The following is a 27580-nucleotide window of genomic DNA, read 5'->3' on the forward strand; positions in this document are numbered from 1 at the left end:
AGAGAGGCCAGAGTGGATGATCATGCATTTTGCAGCATCCAATATCCATCGAGGCCTGGTGATGCTGGGCATGCGTGTCTTAGGGAGTTAGGCAGGTTGTGTCCAGGATAGTCAGATGGGTTCTGGGCTGGATTTATAGCCAAGGATGTCAAGACATGCTGCATAAAAGGTTCAACCCAAACAAAATAATGTGAAAGGCCAAGGCAGGGGGAGACCATCAGACTGAAGAACAGAGAGCATTCTGTCCTGTTCAAATTATTGAGCAAAAGTTTCTACATTTGGAAACAGGCTCTGAGACAGTGGTTAACAAGTAGGGGTGGGTTTGCTCCCCATGAGACATTTGGCAATGGCTGAAGACATTTTTGGTTTTCATAACTAGAGGAGAAGTGATACTTCTGGCATCTAGTGGGTAGAGGGCAGGGATGCTGCTTAACATCCTACAATGCACAGGGCAGCCTCACAACAGAACTGTGTGGTTTTCCATGTCAATAGTGCTGAGGGCTGAGAAACCTTGTTCTACAAAAATTGAAAATTTTCTTCATTCAGATCCAGAATTCCAGTGCTTAGAGAAGGGATGGCTCTAACCACATGAAGAATGACCTTGTGGAAGCTGCATTTCCAATCTGTGTTTGAAAACTTTTGTTGTCCGTTTAGTGCCTCTGACTTTAGTTAGATCCAATTTGGAGAGGTGCATCAACAAGGTAGAAAGAGGTTAAGGTGCATATATTATAGGACCATGCCCCAAATTTGGCAAAACAGTGCACTGGGTTACATAGTGTCTCCCCAAATTTGCATCTACTCAGAAAGACGTGTGTGACCTTATTTGGAGATAGAATCTTTATAGATGTTATCAGTTAAGATGAGGTTGTACTGGAATAGGGAGGACCCTAATCCAATCACTGGCATCCTTGGGAGAAGATGAGACAAAGCAGAGACACACACAAGGGGGAATATTAAGAAAAGATGGAAGCAGAGATTGGGTGGAGTCATGTGTCTACAAACCAAGGAAAGCCAAGGATTGCCAACAATGAGCAGAACTGGAAAGATGAAAAGAAGGATCTTCCCCTAGAACCTTCAGAGAGAGCACAGCCCTGCGTGCACCTTGATTTTGGACTTCTGGCCTCCAAAACTGTGAGAGGATGAATTACTGTTGTTTAAAAGCATCCAGTTTGTGATGCTTTGTTTTGGTAGGTTTAGGAAACAAAATCCAGGCCCAAAGCATCAAAAATCACACAGCATGGGATAGGGTGATTGCCAAAGGCTCCAGCGGTGTGAGGAACTGAAGGCTCAAGAGGCAAATCCCGTCCACATGGTGTATACAAGATTTCATAGAAAAAGCTGTATTCCTGGTTTTTCAAGGAAGACTGGGAAATGGCCACCCTGGGTCTCTTTTATCCCTCTGGCAACACTTGCTTAGAGCTGACTTGTCCCGGTCCCCCGTCTGTGGTCTCCTCCCAAGCCCACGCACTCATTGTGGGTATGAAGTTGTCTTCTTTGTTTTTTGAGTTGGAGTCTCACTCTGTTGCCCAGGCTGGAGTGCAGTGGCACAATCATGGCTCATCGCAGCCCTGACCTCCTGGGCTCAGGCGATTCTCCCCCCTCAGTCACCTGAGTAGCTGGGACTATGGGTGCATGCCACCAAGTCCAGCTAATTTTTTGATTTGTTGTAGAGATGAGGTCTTGCTGTGTTGCCCAGGCTGGTCTTGAACTCCTGGGCTCAAGCAATCCTCCCATCTCAGCCTCCCAAAGTACTGGGATTACAGGTGTGAACTACCATGCCTGGCCCTGAAATTGTTTTCTTATACATGAAGAATTTTTGCTTATATCCAGGTCTCTAACATAAGAGAGTAATTAAAAAAGACGAGGTTGGCACATGCTTTGAGAAAAAGGAATGCTTTGTGGAGGTGAAGACAGTGTCACGTTCTTCAGCTGGGCTCTAGGAAGCCATGACTCAGCCTATCCTGCCTAGGAGCGGGTGGGGTTTAACTGAGTGCTGCCCTCTCTACCACCCATCCCTACTGGACAGAACGGAGAAACAGTGCCAACCTGGCCTCTGCGAATTCTCCCATGGCTTAATGTGAGACAGAGAAGGAAGAGGGACAGTGACTGATAGACGACTTCATCAGAGCAGTGTGAACCCCAAAATGGCTGGGTTTGGGCTCCGGAGCCTGGCAGCACTAAGGTCCTATGCAGTCAAGGAGATGCATTTGAAGTGATTAAAGGAAGTGCCGGCATGGATAACGCTCCTGTGGAGGGATTTTAAATTTTATATTGAAAGGGGTCTTATTCTCCTGCTCATTGTTTAAGTCAAGTGAAAAAATAATTAGCGTCTTTGGGCCTTTCTTTTTTTTTTTTTTTGGAATTGGAGTTGGAGTCTCACTCTGCCGTCCAGAGGCCGCTCCCGGCCACCGCAGCCTTGACCTACTGGGCTCTGGCGATCCTTCCGCCTCAGCCTTCCAAGTAGTTGGAACTACAGGCATGCGCTACCACGCCCAGCTGATTTTTTAAATTTATTGTAGAGATGAGGTTTTGCCAAGTTGCCCAGGTGGGTCTCAAACCCACAGGCTCAGGAAATTCACTCACCTCCACCTCCCAAGGCGTGGGATTACAGACTAAGCCACCGAGCCCGGCTGTCTTTGGGCCTTTCTTATGCCCCTTTTCTTGAACTTTCTGAAGACATCAGAGGGAAGGAGCCCTCTCTGGCCACATAGGAAATCTCCGAGTTTGGGCATTCTGGAGAGTTCTATTCTCCCTTCTGTATGAAAACGTAGAATTTAGGGTTATCATTAATATTTTAGAAGGTTACTGGGTTCCATAAATAAGATCATCCATATAGCAAGACAGCTTTCAAGTTGCCTGATGCTTCAGGGAAAGACCTGAAGCTCTTCACAGGGTGGTCAGGGCCAGACCTCCAGAGAGGCTGGGTATCCTCAGGCATCCCAGCCTACCAGTGGGCCAGGAACCTTTGACTGGTTTTGAGGGCTTTCCAGGTTCTGTGCAAATTGGACTCATAGAATACTTTTTCCCTGATACCCAGTCCAGCTGCTTCCCTTTTGGTCAATTGAAGACAAGAGGCAGAAACTGGGGGAAAAGTGAGTTTATTTCTGTAATCAGGGACAGGGAGATAGGTGGCATCATTACCAAAAAGTTGATCACCGGCAGTATCACTTATTCAGAGCTTATATGCAATAGCCCCTTACTCACCCCGAGGCTAAGTTACCAAGGGCATGACTCAAGATTTCTTTATTCTCCTTCACCCATCCCTGAGACGGAATTAACAAGGCCTTCAGGCTGTTTTGGTGTGATCCAAAATCTTCTAATCATGCTGGTGTTTCCTTAAGCGGGCGTGGGAAGAAACAACAACCAAAGAAACTACCTTGGTATATTCAGATAGACAATCTGGAATCAAACATGAGAAACATAAGAAATTCCCATTCCCAGAGCCTTGGCCTATAAAATACTCACATGTCTAATTACTCTACCTTGGGTTTTTAAATGTTTCTTCATTAAAAATTTTAAGTATCATGTATTTCAAGTAATTTATGGAACCCAGTAAGAAAAATTTAAGTATCATGTATTACAAAGTAATGTTTTTAACTTAACTGAGAAGTGTAGTGAAAAGATTTGTAATCTACTCTGCCCCTCATCGCCACACACCTGGATAGTCAATGAGATAAGCACATCCTTCCTAGTTGGCTCTGTGCTCTCAGATGTGTGTGAATAGTTATGAGTGTTTAGTATTTTTTTTTGTCATTTTAAAATAATAGTACAATCATGCTATGTATATATTCCTCTGAGGAATGTGGAAACGCTAAGTAAGTTTAAATGTTTTCCTCATGCAATGGACTGAATTATGTTTCCCAACATTCATATGATAAAGCCCTAATCCCCATGTGATTGATTGGAGATAGAACCTTTAAGGGGGTGAAGAATGTTACATGAGGTCATGAGGGTGGATCCCTGATCCAGTAGGATTAGTGCTCTTATAAAAGAGGAAGAGACATCAGAGACCTCTCTCTGCCACATGTGAATATTTCTGCACGAAGGTCACTGTCTCTAAGCCAAGAACAACAACAAAAACAACAATAAAAGCAACAACAACAGCAATAGCAACAAAAACAACAAAACCAACCAGCCAACCAGCCAAGACCTTGATCTTGAACTTTTAGCCTCCAGATCTGTGAGAAAATAAATTTCTGCTTTGTAAAAATTAATAATTTTAGAGATGGGTTCTGACTCTGCTGCCCAGGCTGGAGTGCAGTGGTGCAATCACAGCTCACTGCAGCCTCGAACTCCAGGGCTCAAGTGATCCTCCTACCTCAGATTCCAGAGTTGCTGAGACCTCAGGAGCACACCACAGACCCCAGTTAATTAAAAAAAATTTTTTTTGTGAAGATGTGGACCTTGCTATGTTGCCCAGGCTGATCTCAAACTCCTGGGCTCAAGGGATTCTCCTACCTCAGCCTGTCAAAGTGCTGGGATCACTGGCAGGAGCCACCACTCCTGACAGAATTTCAGCTGTTTAAGCGACCTAGTCTATGGTATTTTGTTATGGCAGCCCTAGCAGACTAAGACACTTGCTTTACAAGAATACAGGCTGAACATCCTCCAAGTCGATAGATACAGATCTAACTCATTTTTTAAAAAATAGCTGCATAATGTATGGATGTGCCCAGTTAAGGGAAACATTCTCCTTAAGATGGAAGTTCCCATTGTTTCCAGAGATCTGCTATTACACAGCAGCATTACAACAAATCACCTTGCTTGTATGTCTTTATGTATTGTTAATTTCATTTCTGTAGGACAGATTCCTGAGGGACATGGGTCAAAGGGTATGTACATTTGAACTTGAATCTATGTTGCTGGGTTTCCCTAATTCCCTTTCCCTCCCAGCAATGAATAAGAGCCTGTGTGCTTGCATATGGGCCAACACTGAATAATAGCATTCTTTTAATTGGTGGTAGTCTAGTAAGTGAAAAATGGTATTTTGTCATTGGCTTAATTTCCCTTTCATTGACTAGTAGTGGGGATAAGCATATTTTCTCTAGTGTGTTGTCTATTTAGAGTTCCTCTTGAGTTGTTCCTTTATAGCTTCTGCCTGTTTGCTATCGGATTTTTAACAATCTTTTTCAGCATTTTTATTTTGAAAATTAGTTTGTAGGGTCAGAACTCTCCATAGGGTGTGTGTGTTTTCCCGGGCTGTGGCTGGCATGTGGTGTGCCCCTCTTCTACAAGGACAACTCCTGTTCATGGTAGCTTTGAGTGCCCTGTTGGATTTGAGAAAGTTCCCTGTTTTTTGAATTTTCTTCCAATAGTTCATGCTTTTGTTTTATGTTTAAATATTGAATCAATAATGTGTCACATGTGCTAGTGCCATTTGTTAAATAAGTCTTGCTCCCCTTCACTGAGTTGAAATGACACTTTGTTACCTTTTTTTTTTTAAAGGTGACTTTGTGGGAAATTAAGATATCAGACATTCCCTCATACTTTCTGAATATCAAATGTATTTTTATGGCATTTTAAAGAACATTTGTGAAGTTCTACATTATATTTTAGTTATTTACATACTGTAGTACATTTCTATCCTTAACTGCGTATTTAATCTTGTACCCCCATTCTCCATACAACATAGAACAATATTTTGCTCACAGTACGTCCTCAATTTCTGTAAAATATAAGAATTTTTAAAAAGGTGGATTATAGCTGGGTCATATTAATTCTGTGAGGTGTTTTGGGAATATTTTTGTGAAGCTCATGGGAAAACAATAGAATGCCAAGAACAAAAGAGCAGTTAATCAGGTATTCATCGACTGGGTATTTAATTTGTTGAGGTTGTGTCTATGATATCAGGTTTTCACTGACCAAAGCCAGCATAATATAAAAGGAATTCATGAAATTAGAGTTGGTGTTTCATAAACAAGACATGAAAAGTGTGACTTTGGAGTCTGGGAAAGCCTGTTGAACCAGAGAGTAGCTTCTTTGTACAGTAAGCCTTGTGGTATGGAGGGGAGACCTGAGATGGATGGGGCACTGCCACTACCTTCCACTATGCTCCCCCACACATGGTGGTCTTACTGGTATCTTCTGGGACAATCCTCAACATTGATATATGTGTGTATGTATATATATTGTGAGCATAGGTGGAGGACAGTGGCTCACGCCTGTAGCCCCAGCATTTGGGAGGCCAAGGCAAGAGGCTTGCTTGAGCGAAGGAGTTGAAGATCAGACCAGGCAACATAGCGAGACCTCATCTCTACAAATATGCAAAAAATATGAGCTGGGCATGGTGGCGTATGCCTGTAGTCCCAGCTACTCAGAAGGCTGAGGTGGAAGTATCACCTGAGCACAGCCCAGCAGGTCCAGACTGCGGTAAGCTGTGATCATGCCACTGCACTTCAGCCTGGGCAACAGAGTGAGACCCCAACTCAAAGCAAAAACAAAACCATGAGAAGAGCCACAATGTTCTGATTAGTGAAATATTCTGTTTAAGAAGGGAAACATTGCATTTAGGATTTGGGCATATAGAAAGATTAAATGCTATGCTTTCCTCAGGGAGAAGAAATAAAACAGATGATTCAATACTCCTGAGCAGATAAAAAATAATAATCATGAAGTGATGGGAGAGAATTAAAGATTACAGTAGCTTAGCACAGAATTAAGATTAATTATCCAAGTGCATGTGTTTCATTTTATAAATACACACAAAAGACTCGATTGTATACCTCTATGTGCTAATGGCTATGCTTGCTGCCAGCTAACTGACTTGAATCTTCTCTTGAACCCCTTAGAGGGAAGAAACCCCCTTTTTGTCACTTGACTTTGGAGGAAAAATGAATTAACTCTTCTGCATCTGTGGCTTTTGAAGTGCCTCAGTCTACAACTCTGCCTCTAACCTTGCAGTAGAAGATGAGGCTATTGAATTTCTTTCATTAATTCCTCATTTCTGAAATCAGGCTTGTGTTAATGCTCTTGGGTGGCCATAACAAAGTACTACAAACCAGGTGGCTTATACAGAAGTGTATTCTCTCCCAGCTCGGGAGGCCAGAAATCCAAAATCAAGTATTATAGGGGTGGTTCTTTCTTGGGAATTCAGAGGGAAGTTTTATCTCATGACTCTTTTTAGCTCCTGATGGTGGCAACAATGCTTGGTGCTACCGGGTTTGGAGATGTGTCACCCAGTTTCTGCCTCTGTAGTCACAAGGCCATCTTCCCTCCTTGGGCATCTGTGTCTCTTCTTTTCCTATAAGGACACCAGACATACTGGATTAGAACCCATCCTGGTTGAATAGGACCTCATCTAACTAATTACACCTACAAAGGCCCCTTTTTTGAATGAGGTCATGTTCACAGGTACCAGGGTTAGGACCTGAGCATATATATTTCTTTGGGGGACACAACTTGACCCATTTTACACTCTATGGATGGACAACCCTAGGACCCTCCCCACTCTGATTCCAAGGCTGTGTAGGCTCATTTTTCCCACCACGCCTTCCTTTGGGATGTTCTTAGGCATCAGGGATGTTGGCAGGACCAACACAGCACCCGTTGTCGCTCGGGTCCCTCTGTGGTCTCTTTATATTCTGATACCACTAAGCTGTGGGGTGAGAACTGACTCCTGGGGGCTGGTACTTCCCACCCTTCCCCATAGCCCCAGTGGCCAGCAGTGTGCCCTCCCTTCCCCACCCCCCGATCAATAATGAAGATGTTACGGGAAACAAACCCTAACATTGACCTTTATGGCCCCTCCTGAAACACCACTCCCTTTTTCCGCCATCCCTGACCCCCATCTGGATACGAGACTGAATGTCATTTATCCTTTGTCTCTGATCTTTGAGTCAGTTTCTGCTACATGAGACTGTTCTCATGCAAGCTGGTTCAGACCATTTGGCAAGAATCATTTCACAAGCCTGGTATTAGATGCTGCACAAAAGTCTAAATACATAATGCATCTAACCTCGGATTTTGTAATTCTGTCACACTCAAAACAAGCTGTCAAAACTGTCTGGCATGACTTATCCTTAATAAATCCTTAGTCCTGTTAATTGCTCCTTATTCCACTGAATAAGAATTGTTTGAATCCACAAATCGGGTAAAGAATGGGGGATAATGGGATGTGTTTAGAGGATTGGACTGTTTTTCTCCCAGGACAAAAGGAGCCATAAGACACCATGGGCCCCATGCGGCTTCCATAGAAGGAAGCTGGGGCGTCAAGTGTGGCTGTTTTAAAATAATTCTTTCCAAAGAACCTTCCGGGGAAAAGTGATGCATCAGCGGTCTTGGAGAAAGATCGTTGAGAGGGGAGACAGTTCCATGGCACTGATTGTTCTAGAACCTGTGACACAGAAGAAACATGCTTGGTGCTAGACATGACTTATGTGCTATAAGGAGCAGTCCAGGGAAGTAAGCTTGGCAGTGTTGACAGGTGCAGGCAGCCCAGGGGAGTAAGCATGGCAGGGTAGACAGGTGCAGGCAGCTCTCACAAGGACTGCTAGGGTATCCTGACACCTCCATGAGGACGAGAGTGTGTCCACTCCCTCTGACCCTGAAACTCAGATGAGGACTCTGGCATCAAATAGAGACCCAGTTTATCTTCTGGCTTCAGCTTATAAACTCATTTGGTGCCAGCCTCGGCAGCATAGCAAGACCTCGTCACTACAAAAAATAAAAATAAACAAAATTAGCTGGGTATGGTAGTATGTGCCTATAGTCCCAGCTACTTGGGAGGCTGAGTGAAAGGATCACCTGAGCCTAGGAGGTTGAGGCTGCGGTGAGCCGGGATCGTGCCACTGCCCTCCAACCTGGATGACAGAGTGAGACCGTGACTCCAAACAACACAACTCATTTCGCAACCCTGAGTAAGAGACCTACCCTCTCAGAGTCTGTGTTTCCTCCTCTGTGAATTGCGACGGGACTGCCAGCCTTGTGTTATGAACTGGAGCGGGGATGGAGACCTCCAGCAGGGGCACCCTGGCATTGTCATCCCCCACCCACTTTCGGCCCTGAAGACAAAAGGGCCAAGAGGAAATCAGGTTGATGGGTGTTTACAGAGTGTGTGCCCTGGACTCAGGGCTTAGTGGCATGGGCAGAGGCCTGGTGTGGGGAATAAGTCCCATCTTGGGCCTCCCCTACCCCGGGGTGTGTCTTTAGGCCTCTGTTTCCTGGCCTACAACACGAGATAGTATTAATCACTTCCCCAGGCTGTCATGGAGGACTGGACCATGTAATGTGTGCAAAGCTCCATTCCTGGCGCCTGGCCCAGGTGTCCTCCATTAGTGCCAGTAGGTGGGAAATGCAGCACCTGGGTAGATGCGTTTCTATTCTCCAGTGGGGTGCTGCGGCTGTCTCAGAGAGAGATAGAGAGAGAGAGAGAGCGTGCGCGCGCGCGTGTGTGTGTGTGTGTGTACACACGTATGCACATGTGTGTTCAACACACCTAGAGGAACTTCGGTTCCATCCACTAGGAGAAAAGTGCTGTTGGCCTCCAGATTTGGCAGGGACATGAGCAGTTGGGGACTTGCACCTGAGGAGGCAGGTGATGTCCCATGTGGAGTGGGGCCGCAGGGTGAAAGCTGCTAGTTTGTGGGCACCTGGAGCAAGACTCTGGTACTACAGAGCCGGGCAAGTGTCTTCTGTGAAGACAGTTGATACCTCAACACCCCAGGCCCCTGTCACTACCACCCCACTCAGCGGGACAATATGCGACTGCATGTGTGTGCTGCATCCCACAAAACTCTATTTATGGACTCTGAAATTTGGATTTTGTATGTTTTTCACCTGTCATGAAATGCTATTCTTTTGAACTTTTTTCCAACCCTTTATGAATGCAAAAACCAATCTTGGCTCATGGGCTGTATGTAATCAGGTTGCGACTGGGGACCCTGCACTAGAGGAAGGATGCATTCCTACGCCACTTGCCCCTGGGTGATTGCAGGCCCTGGCCACCCATACTGGGAGGACAGGAACCCTTTGTAGTGTTCACTGCTGTATCCTCATGTCTAGTCAAATCTGAGCACAGAGCAGGTGCTCAGGAGACAGTGATCAAGGGAGGGAATGCCAGCATGTAGGTTTGTGAGTTGTACTCGACCATTTCAGATGTTTCTTTGTCATTCTTTGGTCTCTTGCCTGTGAAGAAACCTGGTCTTGCCTGCTAGAAAATATCACCGAGCCTGGGTGCAGTGGCTCATGCCTGTAATCCCAACAGTTTGGGAGGCTGAGATGGGGGGACTGTTTGAAGCTAGGAGTTTGAGATCAGCCTGGGCAACACAGCAAGACCTTATCTTTACCCCCGCCAAAATAAAAATAAATACATAAAAATTAGCTGTATGTGGTGGCACACGCTTATAGTCCTAGTTACTCTGGAGACCTAGGCAGAAGGATTGCCTGAGCCCAGGAGTTCGAGGCTGCGGTGAGCTGTGGTCCTGCCACTATACTCTAGCATGTGTGGCAGAGTGAGACCCTGATTCAGGTTTTAAAAAGAAAGAAAGAAAATGCCACTTTATTTTGTGTTCATCAGTCCTAGCACAGAGATCCTGGGTGAAATATTTCAAATGCACGTGGCCACCATAGCCATAGAGCCCCACTGGCAACTTTTCTGGAAGGTTCAGTCCACCCACAGCCAAGGATTCTCCCACTGGAAGAACACTGGGCTAGAATTTCTTCTCTTCGGGAACTTTATAGAGAATTTCTTATCCCAAATTTAGAAACATAATCCTCTTCTAAGGTCTTGGTATTAACTCACAGAAAGACAATATTTATCCACGAGGACACAGAATCAAGAAGGAAAAACAATGAATGTCATTTCTTAGGATTATTCATTTTTAAATAGTGAAAAAAAAATTTGCTGAAATGGAACAAAATCATCTCACATCTCTCAACTTAAAAAAAAAAATTAGCAGGAACCCAAGTGGAAACAAACGATGGGCAGGATTTCAAGGGACGACTGGTACTCACGAACAAAAGGTGACAAGAAAAGCCTTCGGCTCGTGTGTGGTTGGTTCCTCTCAGCCAACACGATAAAGTCCACGCTGTTTGTCCTTCCGCCATCTGCTCTCATCTCACAGTGACAAGGAGAAACAATGGCCAAAGCTTTCTGAGGCATCCTGATAGATGAACCACTGTTGCTGTAGCTGCTCCTCTTTAGAAACTATTAAAGAAATTCACATTGTAATCTGGCTTATAGCTTATTTTATAGATGTCTTTCTGTGACTGAATATGGTTCCACACCTTGACCAGAAACATGAGCATATAAGACAAAACATATGGGATTGTACATCAAGAATGGCCTGGTTACCTCCAATTTAAGAATATGTCTTGAGAAACTCATCCAACAGGAAAAAAAAAGTCACATAGGCAAAAATTCTCAGAGCAGAGTTATTAATCAATTTTCAAATGTTGACCAGGTATGGTGGCTCACAGCACTTTGTAATCCTGTAATCCCAGCATTTTGGGAGGCTGAAGTGGAAGGATTGCTTAAGCCCAGGAGTTTGAGACCAGTCTGGGTAGCATAGACAGCCTCATCTCTAAAAATAATTAATTAATTAAAATTTTTAAAATGTAGTCAAGACCCCAAATTTCCAAAAGTCAAGGAAATATAAGATGCAGCATGAATTCATGAATTCTTATAGAGGACTCTATTTCCATTAACATGGACATGAGGTTAAGTCATACCAGGAAAATGTAACTTAGTATTAATATGTGAAATGCAGAGTACAAAGTCGGGGTTACATGGGGATGAATGCTAGAAAGGTGCAGTCTCATTTGTCAGGATGCTGAAACTGTGAGCTGATTTTTTTCCCTTCATGTTTAAATTTTATTACTTGAGCAAAAATAACATTTTACTGTGAAAATGTTGATTCCTAGAGGCTCATGGTCACCGATAGCCCTAAATGAGGTAAACAAAACAAATTGATTTAATTGAGCAAGAATCACATTGATTTTAAAAAAATTTATTTTATTGTTTAATTTTTTGTGGAGACAAGGTCTCCCTATGTTGCCAAGACTGGTATCGAGCTCCTGGATTCAAGCAATCCTCCTTCCTTAGCCTTCCAAAATGCTGAGACTATAGGCATGGGTCACTGGACCCGGCCTAATACTTATTTCTTAATAGTCTCCTTTTCTTTGCTGCTGATACAGGTTGGGTTTGGTCTCTATCAGTTCTTTGCAGTTTGCACCCATTCTTTTGGGTCTAGCAGAGGCAGTATAGACTTGGAATTTAGGAACCATTACACAAGCAGAGACACAGGGAACCCTTTCCCCAGCTCCTGAGGTATGGTAGTCTTTCAAACACTTCAAGAGTTTACTGATGACCTCCTCTCCACCTGAAGGATGACTTGTCTGGTCACAATCTGCTTAAAATTGGGTGTTTCTGAGATAAGAACACTGAGTCAGGAGAAGGCACAACATCTTAAATGTTAAGCATTAAAAAATTGTTTCTAAATGGCTTGGAATTTCTAGAATAACCTGAATTTGATGGAATGGAGAAAGCATGACCCCTTTCTCTTCATGACGCTTCTTCCTTGGACATGCATCAAACATGCAACCCATGCAGAGGGTGGGTACTGCCACGTGGGCCACTCAGCCCTGGTGGGGAGAACACAGCCTCGCAGTGCATGACCTCAGACTCAGCTGGTCTGCCTGGAACATGTTCTGGAGAAGACCAGAAATGCAAGAGAGAAAACAATGACACAGGGAAGGATCTAAACAATTTTGAGAAAATGTTCAGCCCTATAGTAGAATAAACGATTTTACTCTTCAGACAGGTGCCAGAAACTGCTGAAATGCCATCGATCATTCTCTGCTTTGCTTGATTCTCTCTGAGCATCAGAGAAGAATTTCCATTTTATTTTATTTTATTTTTTTAATTATTTTTTATTTTTATTTTTATTTTTTTGAGTTGGAGTCTCACTCTGTCACCCAGACTGGAGTGCAGTGGCCGCTCCCAGCTACCGCAGCCTCGACCTGCTGGGCTCCGGCGATCCTTCCGTCTCAGCCTTCCGAGTAGCCGGAATTACAGGCATGCACTACCACGCCCGGTTGATTTTTTGATTTATTGTAGAGATGAGGTATCGCCTGCACAGGCGGGTCTCGAACCCGCGGGCTCAGGCAATCCACTCACCTCAGCCTCCCAAAGGTGCGGGATTTTATTTTAATTAGAGATGAGGTCTTGTTATGTTGCCTAGGCAAATCTTGAATTTCTCACCTCAAGCGTTCCACCCTCCTTGGCTTCTCAAAGTGCTGGGATTACAGGCATGAGCCACCACACCCAAACCAGGATTTCCATTCTTGAACTGGGCTTTCTCATTAGCGATATGATGTCTCACGAAGTCTGGCACTCATCGAGATATTGGGAGTGACTGGCTCTCCCAAATCTGCACTTTGTACCATTTGCATCTGAGAACAGAGGCACCTTCCTCAGCTCATTCCAATGATTTTTTTTTTAAGCAGGACAAGCCAGTGAATCAGCATCTCTCTGTAGCTAAGGCCCTTCTTACAGTCTCTGCTGCACGCCCTTTCTAGACAATGCACAAAAGCAGAAAAGAAAAAAGTCATCTCGGATAGCTATCTACTTCTTCTCATCATCATCCTAAACCGGCACTTCTCAAACCTGGCTGTGCACACAGATCACCTGGGATTTAGTAGTCCCAGGTGGGCCTGGATGCTCTATTCCCAGCAGTCCTGGGGCAGCCTGTGCTGCTGGTCCATGGACCACACTTTGGGAACTGAGGATCAGGATGTCCATCCTGGCAGCTCCCTGATCCTTAGAAGATGGAAGGAAAAGGGCATGAACAGAAAGAGCTTCATGGGTCATCGCTTCAAGGCACACTGATGCAGATGCAACCATTTGGCTTTACTTCTCGGACTTATGAAGGACAGTGTCTCACCTCCCTCTCACCCAACAGTAGGGAGAATATGGAAATCACTGTGTGCTGCTTAAATGTGTGTCATGTTAAAGGTATTGGAAATCTAAAACAATTATGGTCCATCAGAGAGAAAATAATAACAGCACTTCAGTTTTATGTTTCTCATCAAATGCTTTGAAGGGTTTTCCTATCAATTACCTGACTTGATCAATTTTACAGAAGATTTGGGTGTTTTGGTGAACCCTGAGTCTACTGCCCCCTATTTCACCATGTTTCCAGGAGAAAGGTTAATGAGTAATCATTTTACAAACCTGCAGGTGCAGACCAGATGGCACCTTTGTGTCGCTCAGCATGTGGATCTGGTCTCGCCGGCCATCTCCTTGGGGTGGCTGGGCTCCCTGGCAGACCAGAGTCATCTCTTGGTAGTGCACATTCAGTTTGAGAAGACTGGGCTGTAGCTAGCAAGGGTTGAGGCTGGAGAGGCTGGAGAACTTCATGCTCTGTGCATAGCTGGTGCTGCCATAAGTCCCATAGCTGGGGCAGCATGGAACACAAAAATTCATTGCCTCATGGTTCTGGAGGCTGGAAGTCAACATCATGGTGTTGGCAGAATTGGTATCTCCTGAGGCCTCTCTCCTTGCTTTGTAGAAGCATCTTCTCCCCCACATGGTCATCCCTCTGAATGTGTCTGTGTCCTAATCTCCTCTTCTAAGGATACCAATCAGATTGGAAAAGGGTTCACCCTAATGACCTTATTTGACCATAATCACCTCCTTAAAGTCCCCGTCTCCAGATGTGGTCCCGTGCTGAGGTCTTAGGGTTTAGGATTTCAACATATGGATCCTGGGGGACACAATTTAGCTTGTAACCGTGGTCATGTGGGGGAGGGCATGCCATGTGCAGTCACTGCTACAGAAGTTGATTAGAACATCGAATGTTCCAAGGACTAGCAGGCCACATCTCGGTGCTCAAGGCCAGGGTGGCAGGCCACCCCAGTGTAGCAGAAACCTTGGCCTTAAAGACGCCAGGCACCCCAGTCACACAGCAGTGACAGCCCATCTCCCAGGTCAGCAGAGGAAATGCATGGGACAGCTCAACCCAAGGGCTTCCAGGAGGACTGGTGAGGTTCTTGGAGGCGAGGCACCAGGAGGGGTATGGGAGGTGTCCAGGCAGGGCTGAGGGAATGGTCAGATCACCATCCTGGAATGAGAGGAAGGAGACTCCCTGCCGGGCCATCACGAGCTTCCCAGTCAACTGTGACCTTGACTGAGGTCACTGTTGCTCCAGCCAGGTTGCCAAGTGTTCCAGAGGCACCAGGTGGGCCTCAGACTGGGGTCAGGACTTCCTGTGCTGGATTTCTGACTCTGCCTGTGACCCCAGGCATGTCACTTCTTGTCTCTGTGCCTCAGTTTCCTCATCTGAAAATGATGGATCTACCATGGGGTCTTCAAGCCTCTAATATCTGTGTTGCTGGAAGGTGGAGTGGTGATGCAGGGGTCTAGAAACATGAAGAGACAGCCACTGAAGGAGGAATCCTGGGCTGGTTTAACATGCTGCCCCACCCATCAGAACTAGCCTCTAACTCCCTACGGCCTCATCTGGGAAGTGAGGGTAAAAACCCTGGTCCTGTTTCACTCAAAACTATTGTTTTGTGATAGAACAGGTACATGTTATCCAAAACACCTCAAATACTGTTACTAAAACAGCAAAGCTGGTTTTAAACAAATGTTCTGGCCATATGTGGTCACCCCTCGCGATGTGTTGGGGCTCCTGTCTTGAAATTGTGCTCCAGGTTGATGGCACTCTGTGAAACTGTCTCCCAGGGGAGTGGGCTGAAGTTTTGAACTGGCTTCTTTCTGGGAATGGTCCGTAGACTGCCCCTTTCATATCCTGGACATGAATGAGCCCTCTTAGCTCCGAGATCTATCAAGTGAGAAAGAAAACAATGGCTGAACGGTGTGTGTGTTCTGCTCAACCTGTGTAAAAAGAGGAAGACGCCACATGTGTACATGAATTCTTGAGCATGCTCATTCGCTCATACATGTAGGCATACATCTAGAATATGCCTAGAGAGAAGAGATCTGGGGCACGAGGAGTCTGGGGTTAGGTATGATCCTCACTTTTTACTTTATCTTTTTTTTATTTTAAAAAAAGAAATCAATGGATGTATTCTTTTTTCCATGTGAAATGTATTTAGGCTGGGCAAACGGCCTCACACCAGTGACCCCAGCACTTTGGGGGACTGAGGCAGAAGGATCACTCAAGCCCGGGAGTTTGAGACCAGCCTGGGTAACATAGTGAGACCTCATCACCTCAACAAAAAAGAAAATAAAAAAATAAGCCAGGCATGGTGGGTGGTGTGGGCCTGTAGTCCCAGTACTTGGGAGGCTGAGGCAGAAGGATCGCCTGAGCCTAGGAGGTCGAGGCTGTGGTGAGGTTGTAGTGAGCCCTGATTGTACCACCGTATTCCAACCTGGACAACACAGTGACTCTGACTAAAAAAAAAAATTGATTTTTTTTTTTTTTTTGGTTTGTTTTTTTTAAAGCTATCTTTCTAGCCACTGGGAACCAGGAAATGAGGAATGTTCCTTGAAAAGAGGCCCTGCCCTCCCTGCTGTAAAAAGGCCCCACCTCACCTCAGTTCCAGATCTTTTCTCTGTTCTCCCTCCCCCTCATTCGTAGTCATTAATACAAACCTACCTAGAAAGACGGAACCTTGAAGAAGTCACGAAATCCCGTTTCCCCAAGTGACTCCACAGTCAGCTTTGTCTCTGCTTCTGTCCCCCAAGCCACATTGCTTGTGATAAGACATCAGGGTCTCAGTCGGGCATCTCTAGGCTCCCTGGGAGGGGGAGGTGAATGGTGCCCTTTCTAGTGGGTGGGGCACCTCCCATGGGCGGGTCAAGTACCCTGCAGCCCCTCTCCAGGTGTGGCTTCAGACTTGGGCTGGCCTTTGGGGACACGGGATGGCTTTTGGTTCGAATCGCCAGGGCCTGTTCTTAGGATGTGAAAATGTCCCTGGAGCTTGGGGCTTGAGACCAAGATGAGAGCATGAAGGCCGTCTGCGTGGGATCTCTCCTGAGGTGCCAGTCACGAGTGGACAGTAGGTCAGGGTAAGCAGGGTATCAGGAAACCTTGCAGCCCCTCTGCTGGCAGCTGTCTCTGGCCTTACCCAGAAGGCATGCAATGTTATCTGGTTTGCTTGCCAGAGGCCAGCTGGCCCCTTCTGCATAATCTGTGTGGTTGTGTGCATGCCTGCATGCATGTGTGTGTGTCATGGTGTGTGCATGCATGTGCATAGTGTGTGAGCGGTTATGCCTGTCTGTGTGTGTATGGTGTGTGCGTGCGTGTGTGCAGTATGTGAGTGTGTGTGCATGCCTGTGTGTATGTGTGTGTGTGGTATGGAGTGTGCATGTGTGTCCATCGCATATGTGTGTGCGTGCCTGTATGTGAGTGTGTGTGGTACGGTGTGTGCATATGTGTGTGTGTAGTATGTAAGTGTTCGCCTTCACATCTGTGAGATGAAGCACCCATAGTTTCTGAACTCACCCTGCAGTTCAACTGCCTCGTTTTCTCTTAGATGTCTATCATTTTACAAGGAAATTTTGCCATTTGCCCACAAGTATTCAGAAGACACAACTGGGACATGCCTTCACAGATTCCCGAAATGAGACTTTTCACCATTTCCGTTTTGGGAAGGTGTTTTGCAGAGGTGGTTCTCAACAGATAACCACTCGCCAGCCCTCATGTTCTCAGTAACAAGATGGTGAAAAGCCTAGACCTTTGTTGGGCAGAAAATTTTTAATAAGGAAACAGCTCTTCTATTGAAGTCATCTTAAGCTCAACTGATAGACAAAGGGTCATATTATCATCAATTAATGTCTTGTTGGACCTCCACTAAGGAGCATATGTGCTTTTTCAAAAATTTGAGTTTTTATGCAGAACAACAGAGGAGTCCTTTTTTAAGAAGTCTGATTTAGAGAGGAGCATGCAGCTCCGTAAACATTTGTTGAATGAATGAACACATTGCCATTGCACTCCATTTATGCTGCAGCATTGTTGCTTCTGCCCTGTTAGGCACTATACTTTCTCCTACTAGGTGTTTTTTTCAAGACCGGTAAAATCCTTCGGAGCCATGCCAATGAGGAAGAGCCCGGAAGCACAATGTGAACAGGGCACAACGTCCCTGCTTAGAAGGTTTTTAACAGAGGCTAAACGTTGTAGCATTTTTCATGAGGGTAGTTGTATTTCTTTACATTTTTCCTAAAAAGTTTGAAAATCAAACTTTCTTTTTTAAATACCAGAATACTTTTGAAAATGGGTAACCAAGTGGTAGTGCCAATTTTCGTATTTAATAATAAAAGAAAAAAAATTTTTTTTTAACTTCGGGAAAAAGTCAAGTTGGGTTAGATGACCCCTATTTAAAGACCATTCATGCTGACCCATTATGCCTTTTTTTTTCTGTCACTGTTAAATTGAAAATAGGCTCCAGAATAAAAAATGATTAAATTCTGGAAAAATCTTCCCCAATCACATTGTTCTTATTTTATTACAATTTTTTCAACCTAAGTATGTCCATGAGTAATAAAAACAAGAAACGCTTCCAAAAAATACTTCAAGTAAGAATAACTTATTTCTACTATTCAAATTAGAGGAGGCAAATTTTAGATGTTATTTTCTCAAATATACCATTATTTGTGGTAAATTGTACTGAAATATTTGTATTTTTCTGCCCCCCCCATTTTATGGATAGCACAAATTCACCTGTTTAAACATAGGGTTTATGGTAGCTAGGAGCATTAATATTAATTGTTTTATGTTGGCCAGTTGTGGCTCCCTAAATAAAGGCTAGCTAAAATCTCTCTTATTGGTTGTCCAAATGCAATTCATTTTTTCTGATGTGCAGAACACTGGAAATTTACCAACCTTTATTATTCCTCATCAAAATGAGTTCCTTTAGATTTCTAATTATATTGTCTAATAAAACTAAACAGTCAATGCTATTTGCATATTATATGAAGTGTCCTACAACAAACTTATAGCAGTCAATTAACATAAAAGCTAATTATATATCTCATCAGCTTACAAGAGTTTCTGAATTCATGCCTTCCCTGTTGTAGCCTAGAGCAAAGGAGCTTTGAATTTTCACTTCTAAATATTGACTTTTAACTAATATCAGCAGTGATTTCAATTTTTATGGATGAAAAGTTAGTGATTAAACCAGATGCAATATTGCTACAATGCAATTAAAACTGTACATTAACCAAACTGCTAGGAAGAAGATCTTTCACAACAATGTGAAATTAATTATCAGTCAGTAAACAGCTAAGTACTGGTTCCATATCTGAAGGACACTCTAAAATAACAACAAAGATGAGTGAAATTTATTGGAGACTGTCATAGCAGAGACAGATATAGCACAACGACAGTTTCCACTGTAACATAATTGTATTCCTGCTGATTGTGATAGCTATCAAGCAAGAAATTTACTACAAGATTAACAGAGACACAGTAATGAACAAACATGGGAAGCATCCTGTAATTGTCTGTTATTAAAGTGTTGTCATAGTGGTCTGTAATAAACTCCCTCACTCCAGTTTTCTAGAGTTGAAAGCCAGAACTTTCAACTATCTTTTTTCAATTTTGGGATGTGGGTATTCCCCACCCCCATTCCACTACTCATATAACAAGCTCATGGTCAGAAGAAATGTTAAAGGGGGAAAAAACTATATATAGGAAGTATGATTTAGAGTTATAGGTGGGTTTCAAAATTTTTGAAAAGTTAGGATTTACTTTGACCAAGGTACTCCAAGATAGGAATGAAATTATCATGGATCATTTTCTATTTTTAACTTGTATCAAACGAGTACAAGTTAAGTGCAATGGTAGATAAGAAAATTGTGCCAGCCAGCGAGTTGGTTTTTTCCGATGCAATGATGGCAGGCCTTTTCATTCATATTTTAATGAGGTTAGTATCTCTGAGACAGTCCTTGGAGGGCAGAGGCAAGGCTCCCGTAAGATTACAATGGGAGATGCTTTATTGACAAGTACTATTCAAAATCTTCACAGTATAGAAAGAAGGACTTTGTTTTATTCCACTTGTCCCTATACTTATTGCATTCTTATAATCAAAACACTGTGAGGGGGAAAAGAGGCTCAATTATTCTATGAACAGTCTTTAAATTTAGGAAGATAGTATTGCTAAGTTGGATCATTTTAAACTCTAGTCATGTACATTTAAATAAATGTATGAAGAACTATAGTGCATAAGCATCTTTTTCTTATTTTCTCATAAAATCCAATGCTTTTTAAATTTAAAAAAATTTTTTAAATTTATATCTTCTGTAAAATGAACACTGCTCTTCACATGTTAGGTGTTTTCTCATTTTCTGTTTTTAGGGAACACTGTAATGTAGTGCCTTCTAAGTTATCCGCCTGCAAACAGTTTTTACTTTTAAAGAATGTTTACTCCAAAGAGCTAGCTAATTACATTCGCAAGGCAGTTAGCCTTCACAGACTTAAAAATGATCGAAATTCACAGGTTGATCCTTGCTATAACATATTTGCTTCAAAATAGGCACAACAGAACTATATTCAAACATGTAAAAACCACACTTTCAAAATCAAAACAATCGACTCCCAACTGGAAAGTTTTAACATGGGGGACTATTTTCAAAAAGTGCAACCCAGAAAATAAATCAAACGACCCTCAAAAGTAAGTTGTGGAAAGCCTTCCACACATGAACATCATAATTAGATCAAAACTTAGATACTCAGCAAATTTTGCAAGCAGTACATAATGTTCTGTCAGTTACAAAAAAAAGTTTCTAGAGTAGCCTCTGCTCTACATGAATTAGGTGGTGGATTAGGGTGGAGTTTGGCATTTTAACAGGAAGGTTAAATTTTTAAAAGCCCTCTATAAGCCATCAGACCCTCATCCCTCCTGGCTCTGTCCCTCATCCCCCCAAGTATCAAGTATGTTTACTTTGGGGGGGAGGGGAAGAGGGAGGGAGAGACAGAATGAATTTCTCGATCAGTTAGATTTTTTAAATGAAAGAGTCCACTCTTCACTTTCAAGTACAATGTTGCTTTGTTGACATACAGAAACCACTGTGCATATATTTTATACGTATCCGATAAGGAAATAATCCTTAAAACACATGTCTTGCAGAAGAAAATAAAAACCTCACAATCTTTCTGTTGATGATCTCCCTTGATTAATTTTAAAAATTTGCTCCTGCATTTTATACTTTTTCCAGTGATTAATACATGCTTAATCCTTAGTTTCTGTAAATTAATAAGCAGACTTTCAGTGCTGTTTGTTAATCTATGTACTGTGTGTGTTTTACAATTTAACGACGCTTGCAAGGCATAATTAAAGCATAAGTAAAATGCAGCTTGTCTTTGGACTGTGCACTTGAAACCATGTCTACTGCAGTTTTTGACTGTAGAAAATGTTAAAGGTTAAAATATCCATGCGTTTTAAAAACTTGACGTTTTAGTGACTAAATACACGTTGTAGTATAGTCTAGTTCCATCAACGATGTAACTGCGAATTCGAATGCACAGGCCTTGAGGGCAGTTCAAAATCAAACTCGTCAAGTTTTGGGGGAGAGAGGGGTTATTATTATTACCTGTGCACAAACAAGTGCGGTTGATGGTAAATCGGCGGCCGTATTTTCTGACTCTTCCCTCTTCCCAAGTTTCTTTCAAATTGTTTTTACAAAGCTGATTCCTTATTGAAACGGGGAGGACGGCGGCAGTGATACTGGGGTGGCTTATAATGGAACCTAGATTTAAAGAACACAAGCGCACACCCCACCACCCTGCGCTTTCATGTTAATTCCACCGCTCCGGCTGATCAGATTTGTGGCCAGATGGCGGTGAAGCGCGGAGACCCTTTGTGCGCCCCGAGCGCGCATGTGAATGTAGCGCGGTCGTTGGCACCGGAAGGGTTCATACTGCGTCTGAAAGGGGACAATGGAGGCTGGATATATCAACACTGCAGAAATCGAGTTCATTTGTGATTCAGCCCCTTTCACTATGGTTGTCATGCAAACTTCCTACTTTGATCAGCAGAGGGTGGAGAGGGAAAAAGCCCGCAAAGGCCGCGGGCTGCGACGCGGTCCGGGCGCCCTTGGCGGCTCCACGCCCCCTTCCGGAAGAAGCCGCGGGGACGCAGCATCCTGCACCTTGACCTGTCTAGACGGCCCACAAGTTTTTGTCTCCGTTACCAAGGGCGAGGGGTGCTCTTTGACCCGCGCCCGGGGCGGAGGTGGTGGCCAAGGGGTCCTGCTGAACCCGTGTTGAATTCCGGAGGGAGAGGGGCGCACGGGGACGTGCACCAGCTGTCCCCAAAGAAAGCAGCCGCAGAGCCCGCCTGGGAGAGGTGACATTCCGTAAGCCCCTCTTCCTCTCTTTGCCCCACTTCCACTTCAGCCTTGGGCATCGTGCAGCTGCCCCGGAATGAACCGACCCCTAAGAGAAGCGATCAGAACAGCAAGACGCGGCTTCTCCAACTTCTGAGCGCTTCTCTCTCTCTCTCTCTCTCTCTCTCTCTCTCTCTCTCTCTCTCTCCCCCCCCTTCTCTCCTCCGTCTCTCTCTGACAAGTAGATAGATAACAGCAACCGCTTTCTGTGTTTCATGGTTATTCTGCAAGTTCAGTGATTTTTAAAAAATAATTGTGCATGTGGGTATCGTTTCCAGTTTGAACGTGAGTTGTTTTTCTGCCCACTTTCAAATACATGCACTTTTTAGAAGCTAGAATTTAAGCTAACCCCTCGCATCCTGAAAATACTATAGTTGTATACATATGGTATTAGAACAGTGTTACATGTTTGCACTGATTGGGGTTGTGCATGTTTCTCTAAGTACGCACTGGAAGGTCTTCGAAGTAATAACATTAAGCCACTTTTCATGGCCCTGTCTTTCTTCCTAGATTCCCCTAGCCCAGTCGGAGGCCTTCTTAACGGACCTTCTGGATAAGGTCTGTGAGCGAATGAACAACTACAAGCTTGAAGAAGATCCTGTGACGAAGGAGAGAACTTTTAGGAGATTTGCTCCAAGAAAAGGAGACAAAATATACAAAGAATTTAAAAAATTCTATTTTTATTCTGATGCTTACAGACCTTTGAAATTTGCGGTAAGCTCTCTTCTTCACAGATTTCACAGATGAATCCTATGATCCATGAACGTGTTTGTGGTCCTCTTTTTTGGTTGCTTGCTACTCTTTTGTTGTTGAGTTTCAAGACATTGAATATCAAAATGCACATTAAAATGCCATCTGTTTACTTTGTTGTCTTACTGCTTTTTTAAGTGCTAACCATGCATTTAGTAACTTGCCTTTTGAGACACCAAAGGAGTTGTGGTATTTTGTGGTGATCAATGGAGACATTTAAGTGATATTTTACAGAAAGTACTGTTCACACATCCCAGGGACTCTAAGACACAGTTTGTATGATGTTTTGCTTGTGTGGGGACTTAGGAGGGTCTCTCCTAGGTTTCCACACAAGAACTCAGGGACTGTGGTTTCTAGGTTAAGATAAAAATTAAAGCAAATGTTGTTTTCAAATACTTATAGACAAATGATGGAGGGAGAGTGATGTAATCATCTCTCTGTCTCTGTCTCTGTCTCTCTCTCTGTCTTTCTCTCTCTCTCTCTCTGTGTGTGTGTGTGTGTGTGTGTGTGTATTTGTGGGTAAGTCTTCACAGAGGATAATTCTTTTCTTAGTTAATTCAAGTATTCTAGCACAAACTAAGTTAAACAAAGGCTGAGGTATGATAGTTGGCTTAATGCCAAATTTCCCTTCAGTAGAATGTTTATTTTTCATGAATGCTGGCCTCTGGCTTGCTAGAATGTGCCTGGCAAGATATATTGCAATATATTTCACTTTGCTTAATGCTGTTGAATCAAAGTGATGGGCAAGCCTGTTTTTAAAAATGTATAAGTTCACACGTTGGCCAAAATGTCAGGCATGCTGAAACTTTGAAACACAGGCTTTAGCTGACTTTTGAAGATTTCATTTTAATTAAAAAGTAAGGGCAATAATTCAGGGTTAAAACACCATGGAATAGGAATGGCAATGAGTAAGTATGTTTGTATTTCACAGGTTTAAATAAACACATTATAGTTGAATGTAAATATTTTAAAATGCCATTTAACATTTTTAGAGTCTTGTTTAATGAACTCAGAAGTAATTTAAAGTGTATAGTGAGCATCCTTCAGTAACTTCACAATTCTTAGAAGTGTAACCTGGTAGTTCTGTAACTATAACATACTAAACATACTCCAGTTAGAATTTAAGATTTTCAAATGCAGGGGCACATTTGAGCACCCTCATCTCTAAAATGTCAGATTTTTTTTTCTTTGAAATGTGAAGTGAAATTTTGAATGGATCTAAGTGGTATGAAAAGAAACTTCCCTAAGTATCTGTCAAGCATCCTCTCCACAGTGAAATTGAAGATGTATTTGTGTTGATTGCTGAGAAAGTTTATAATTGTTTTCACACTTTCAAACCACAAAATGGATTATTATGTTAAATCTGAAGGAAACTGGTTTAACCATTTCAAGGACCTGTGTTCTTTACATTTTTTAATTAAAGAAACAACGAAGACTTTCCAGCCCCTTAATTAGGAGTCCCGTTGCTAACTATGACTTGCATTCCAATGTAAGGAAGAGAAAAAAAATACAGTACAAAGAACCACATTCTTTCTTCAGCCTTCCACATCTTTCAACAGGACTCATCATTTAGTTAAGTTCCAGGAAAATGATGCAATTAACATTCTGGGAAGAGGGTTAATCCAATGCAATGATGTATTAAACCAAAAGGGCTAATAAAAAAAGGAACACCTTGGTTCCATGATTTCATATTTTTAGCTAATAAAATGTTGCTAAGTCCTTCCTAACAAGTTGCCCTGTGAGTGTGTATCTATACGCATATGTTGTTATTATGTTTCTACAGTGTGAAATTATAATAGAAGAGTATGAAGATGAAATATTCTCACTTATCGCCCAGGAGGCACACTATCTAGCTGACAAGCTGTGCAGTGAAAAATCAGGTACTGTGTCTGATGTAACATGTGCTCATTGCCTGTTCTCTCTCTCTCTCTCTCTCTCTCTCTCTCTCTCTCTCTCTCTCAGCCTGGCAGTGTCTTGTTTGCAGACTGAGCCTCGCTGCCTGCCTCCCTGCAAGCCCGGACTCTGACACAGGGTTTTGCGGGTCTCTCCTGAGTCAGAAACGACACCATGTGAAAAAAAAAAAAAACAGATAAACAGGACCTACAGGGCTGTGTGGCTTTTCTCTTGGCAGTTTCTTTCCTCTACATTTGAAATGAGTTTGAAAATTCTTGATTTCTAATTGTTAAGGAACAAACCTTGTTCAGAATTAGATGAATCCAAAGCACTTTCTTTTTTAAAACTTGTAGAGATTGGATTTTCCATCCTGAACCGGGAAAGGAGAATCTCATTTTTTGACTTGATTATTTGCTACACCAGCAGAAGGTGGGATTTTTATTTTGTAAGAGATTTTAAAAGTTTTTTTGTTTGGATGGGGGAGAGATGCTGGATTTTTTTTTTTCAGGTTCCTTTCCTGAATCTATTTCTTAAACATTTTGTTTTCTGACTCAGAGGGTGGAAAATTATGGTTGACTCATGTTCTTTAACATACACACATTCTCAGAAGCTAGAAAAATTAGCAGAATTTTACCTATTATATACAAAGTTGAAAGCCATTGTCACTGGCCCTCCCATCTGTGTGGTTGAACATACATCTATCATTTGGATCCTTGTTTAATACTTTTATAAGAATGGAGTACAAGTTGCACATTCTTTTTGGAGCTCCTTGGGAAGAAAATGAATGAGTATGCATGAAAACAATGATTCAAAGCCAGTGTAGTACTTTTGAGCAATGTGCAAGCATGAGATATTTAGCATTTAGCAGCTGTTCACAAGAAAGTATAATACATTTACTTTCCTTGTATCAAATTTACTGCCCAAGTCCTTAAAATAATAGTTACTGCACATGTGTAAATAGATATTTATGTCATCAGAAATTATTAAGCAAGAAGGACATAAATCTCTTACTAACAGATCAGGCAAAGTTTCTTACTCTGAGTAGATAGCTGGCTTGTTTCTGATTAAAATTCAGTTTTAATGGATCATGCCAAAGAGTGCAGTAGAATGATGTCATCAGGATCGTTTAGGAGTTTGAGATTTTTTTCTTTAATGTGGGATATACAATGTGGACAGCACAACTTCCCAAAGAAAATGTTTTTGAAGTTTTTCAAACAATTCAGAAGTATATGAATGCATTAAGATATAAACAAAAAGATAATGAACAATATTTGAAATATTTGTTTTCCTTTTTTTCTCATAAAGGATGTGGACTATTATCATCTATGACAAATGCAAATCATTTGCTACATGAACACTTGCTCAAATGTCCCACAAGGACTAGAGAGAGTTCCATCAATGTTTACAGCAGTGGTTGCCCCGAATACTAAGAATCTAGGGAAAGACTCTGCACCCAAGTTCAGCAATTTGATTTAATTTCAGTAATATTAATGACCTCCTTTTCATTCCTTTTGCATATTTGTCAGTGGGATCAAAATTAACACTAATCTTGAGAAAATACAGGCTGAAAGAATAAACTAAAGATATGTGCAATATTGCCAGGGTAAAATAAGACCTGATTCGATAGTTCTTGCTCAGCGTTTGATTTTAAAAACTGATTACATACTTGCCACTGTAAAAAGAACTACTGAGAGTAAAAGATAGCCACTCAAGAGCACAAGCCACCACGTGGCTGCTACACACTGAAGTGCAGTGAGTTATTTCAGGGTATGTTTCTCCATAAGTTAAAAATTGAGCATAAATCCATTCTAAGACACTAGACTCACCCCCATCCCCCCCCAAAAAAACCCCTACTGTTAGAGTTAGCACCACAATAACAAAGAAAGAAGGTCTTTTCCAATTTAAACATTTTGTCCAGGAAAAGCCAAAGCAACATATCACTGATAAAAACCCCAAAGAATGACTGTGCAACAAAGAAGCAATACATTTTAACATATTGGAATGGTTTCAAACAACTGTGCAATGGTGAGACTTTGTATCATAGAGAAACTCCAGATGCCCTCAAACATAGCCTAAAATGCACGTATATGTGTGGAAGTTTCCTACTGGAGCATGACATTCCTAGTCTGCTTTGTAAAGGCAGTACTTTATCTTGCTATATTATGCAACAGCTTTGCTATGACGTGATCTTCACAGTTTAAGTGATGTTTCGAAGATGTTACTGTGTGTGCACATGTGAGGTTTTAAACTATCCATTAACCAATAACTATTTACTTAGTGTATACCATAAGACACTGTACTGTTAATATGTTCATATATCACTTTTAGGAAAATAATTACTTAGAACTTATTTGTAGAACTAAATATTTTTTGGAAGTTTTGTTTCTTTCTGTACTTTGTATACACTTCGTTTATATATGAATTTTGCTTTATTCTACTTAATGTATGTTGTTTCACTTTATTTGCAACAAGTACAAGTAAGTGAATGCACATTCACAGACTCTTCAAAATATTAAGGTTGTGACATTCACCTACACACACAAAAATAAATGGAAATCATGGAGAAAACATATGTCGCATAATTGTGTTTGGATGCAAAAATTACCCATCAGTAAGATTTTCATAAACATTATGTGTCATCTTTTTGAT

The 27580-nt window shown here is 42.4% G+C and overlaps 1 protein-coding gene across 1 annotated transcript in view; it reads left to right on the forward strand.

The window, feature by feature from the left end:
* Nucleotides 1-27580, forward strand: part of CNPY1 (canopy FGF signaling regulator 1) — a 44131-nt gene that overhangs the window by 15447 nt on the left and 1104 nt on the right. The window contains exons 2-3 of the mRNA XM_008068422.1: nt 22799-23002; nt 24822-24918. Coding sequence (XP_008066613.1) covers nt 22799-23002; nt 24822-24918 — 301 coding nt within the window. The remainder of the gene's footprint in view (nt 1-22798; nt 23003-24821; nt 24919-27580) is intronic.

The sequence above is a fragment of the Carlito syrichta genome, unplaced genomic scaffold (genome assembly GCF_000164805.1).
Source record: "Carlito syrichta isolate Samal-C Ts95f unplaced genomic scaffold, Tarsius_syrichta-2.0.1 Scaffold310863, whole genome shotgun sequence".
NCBI lineage: Eukaryota > Metazoa > Chordata > Mammalia > Primates > Tarsiidae > Carlito > Carlito syrichta.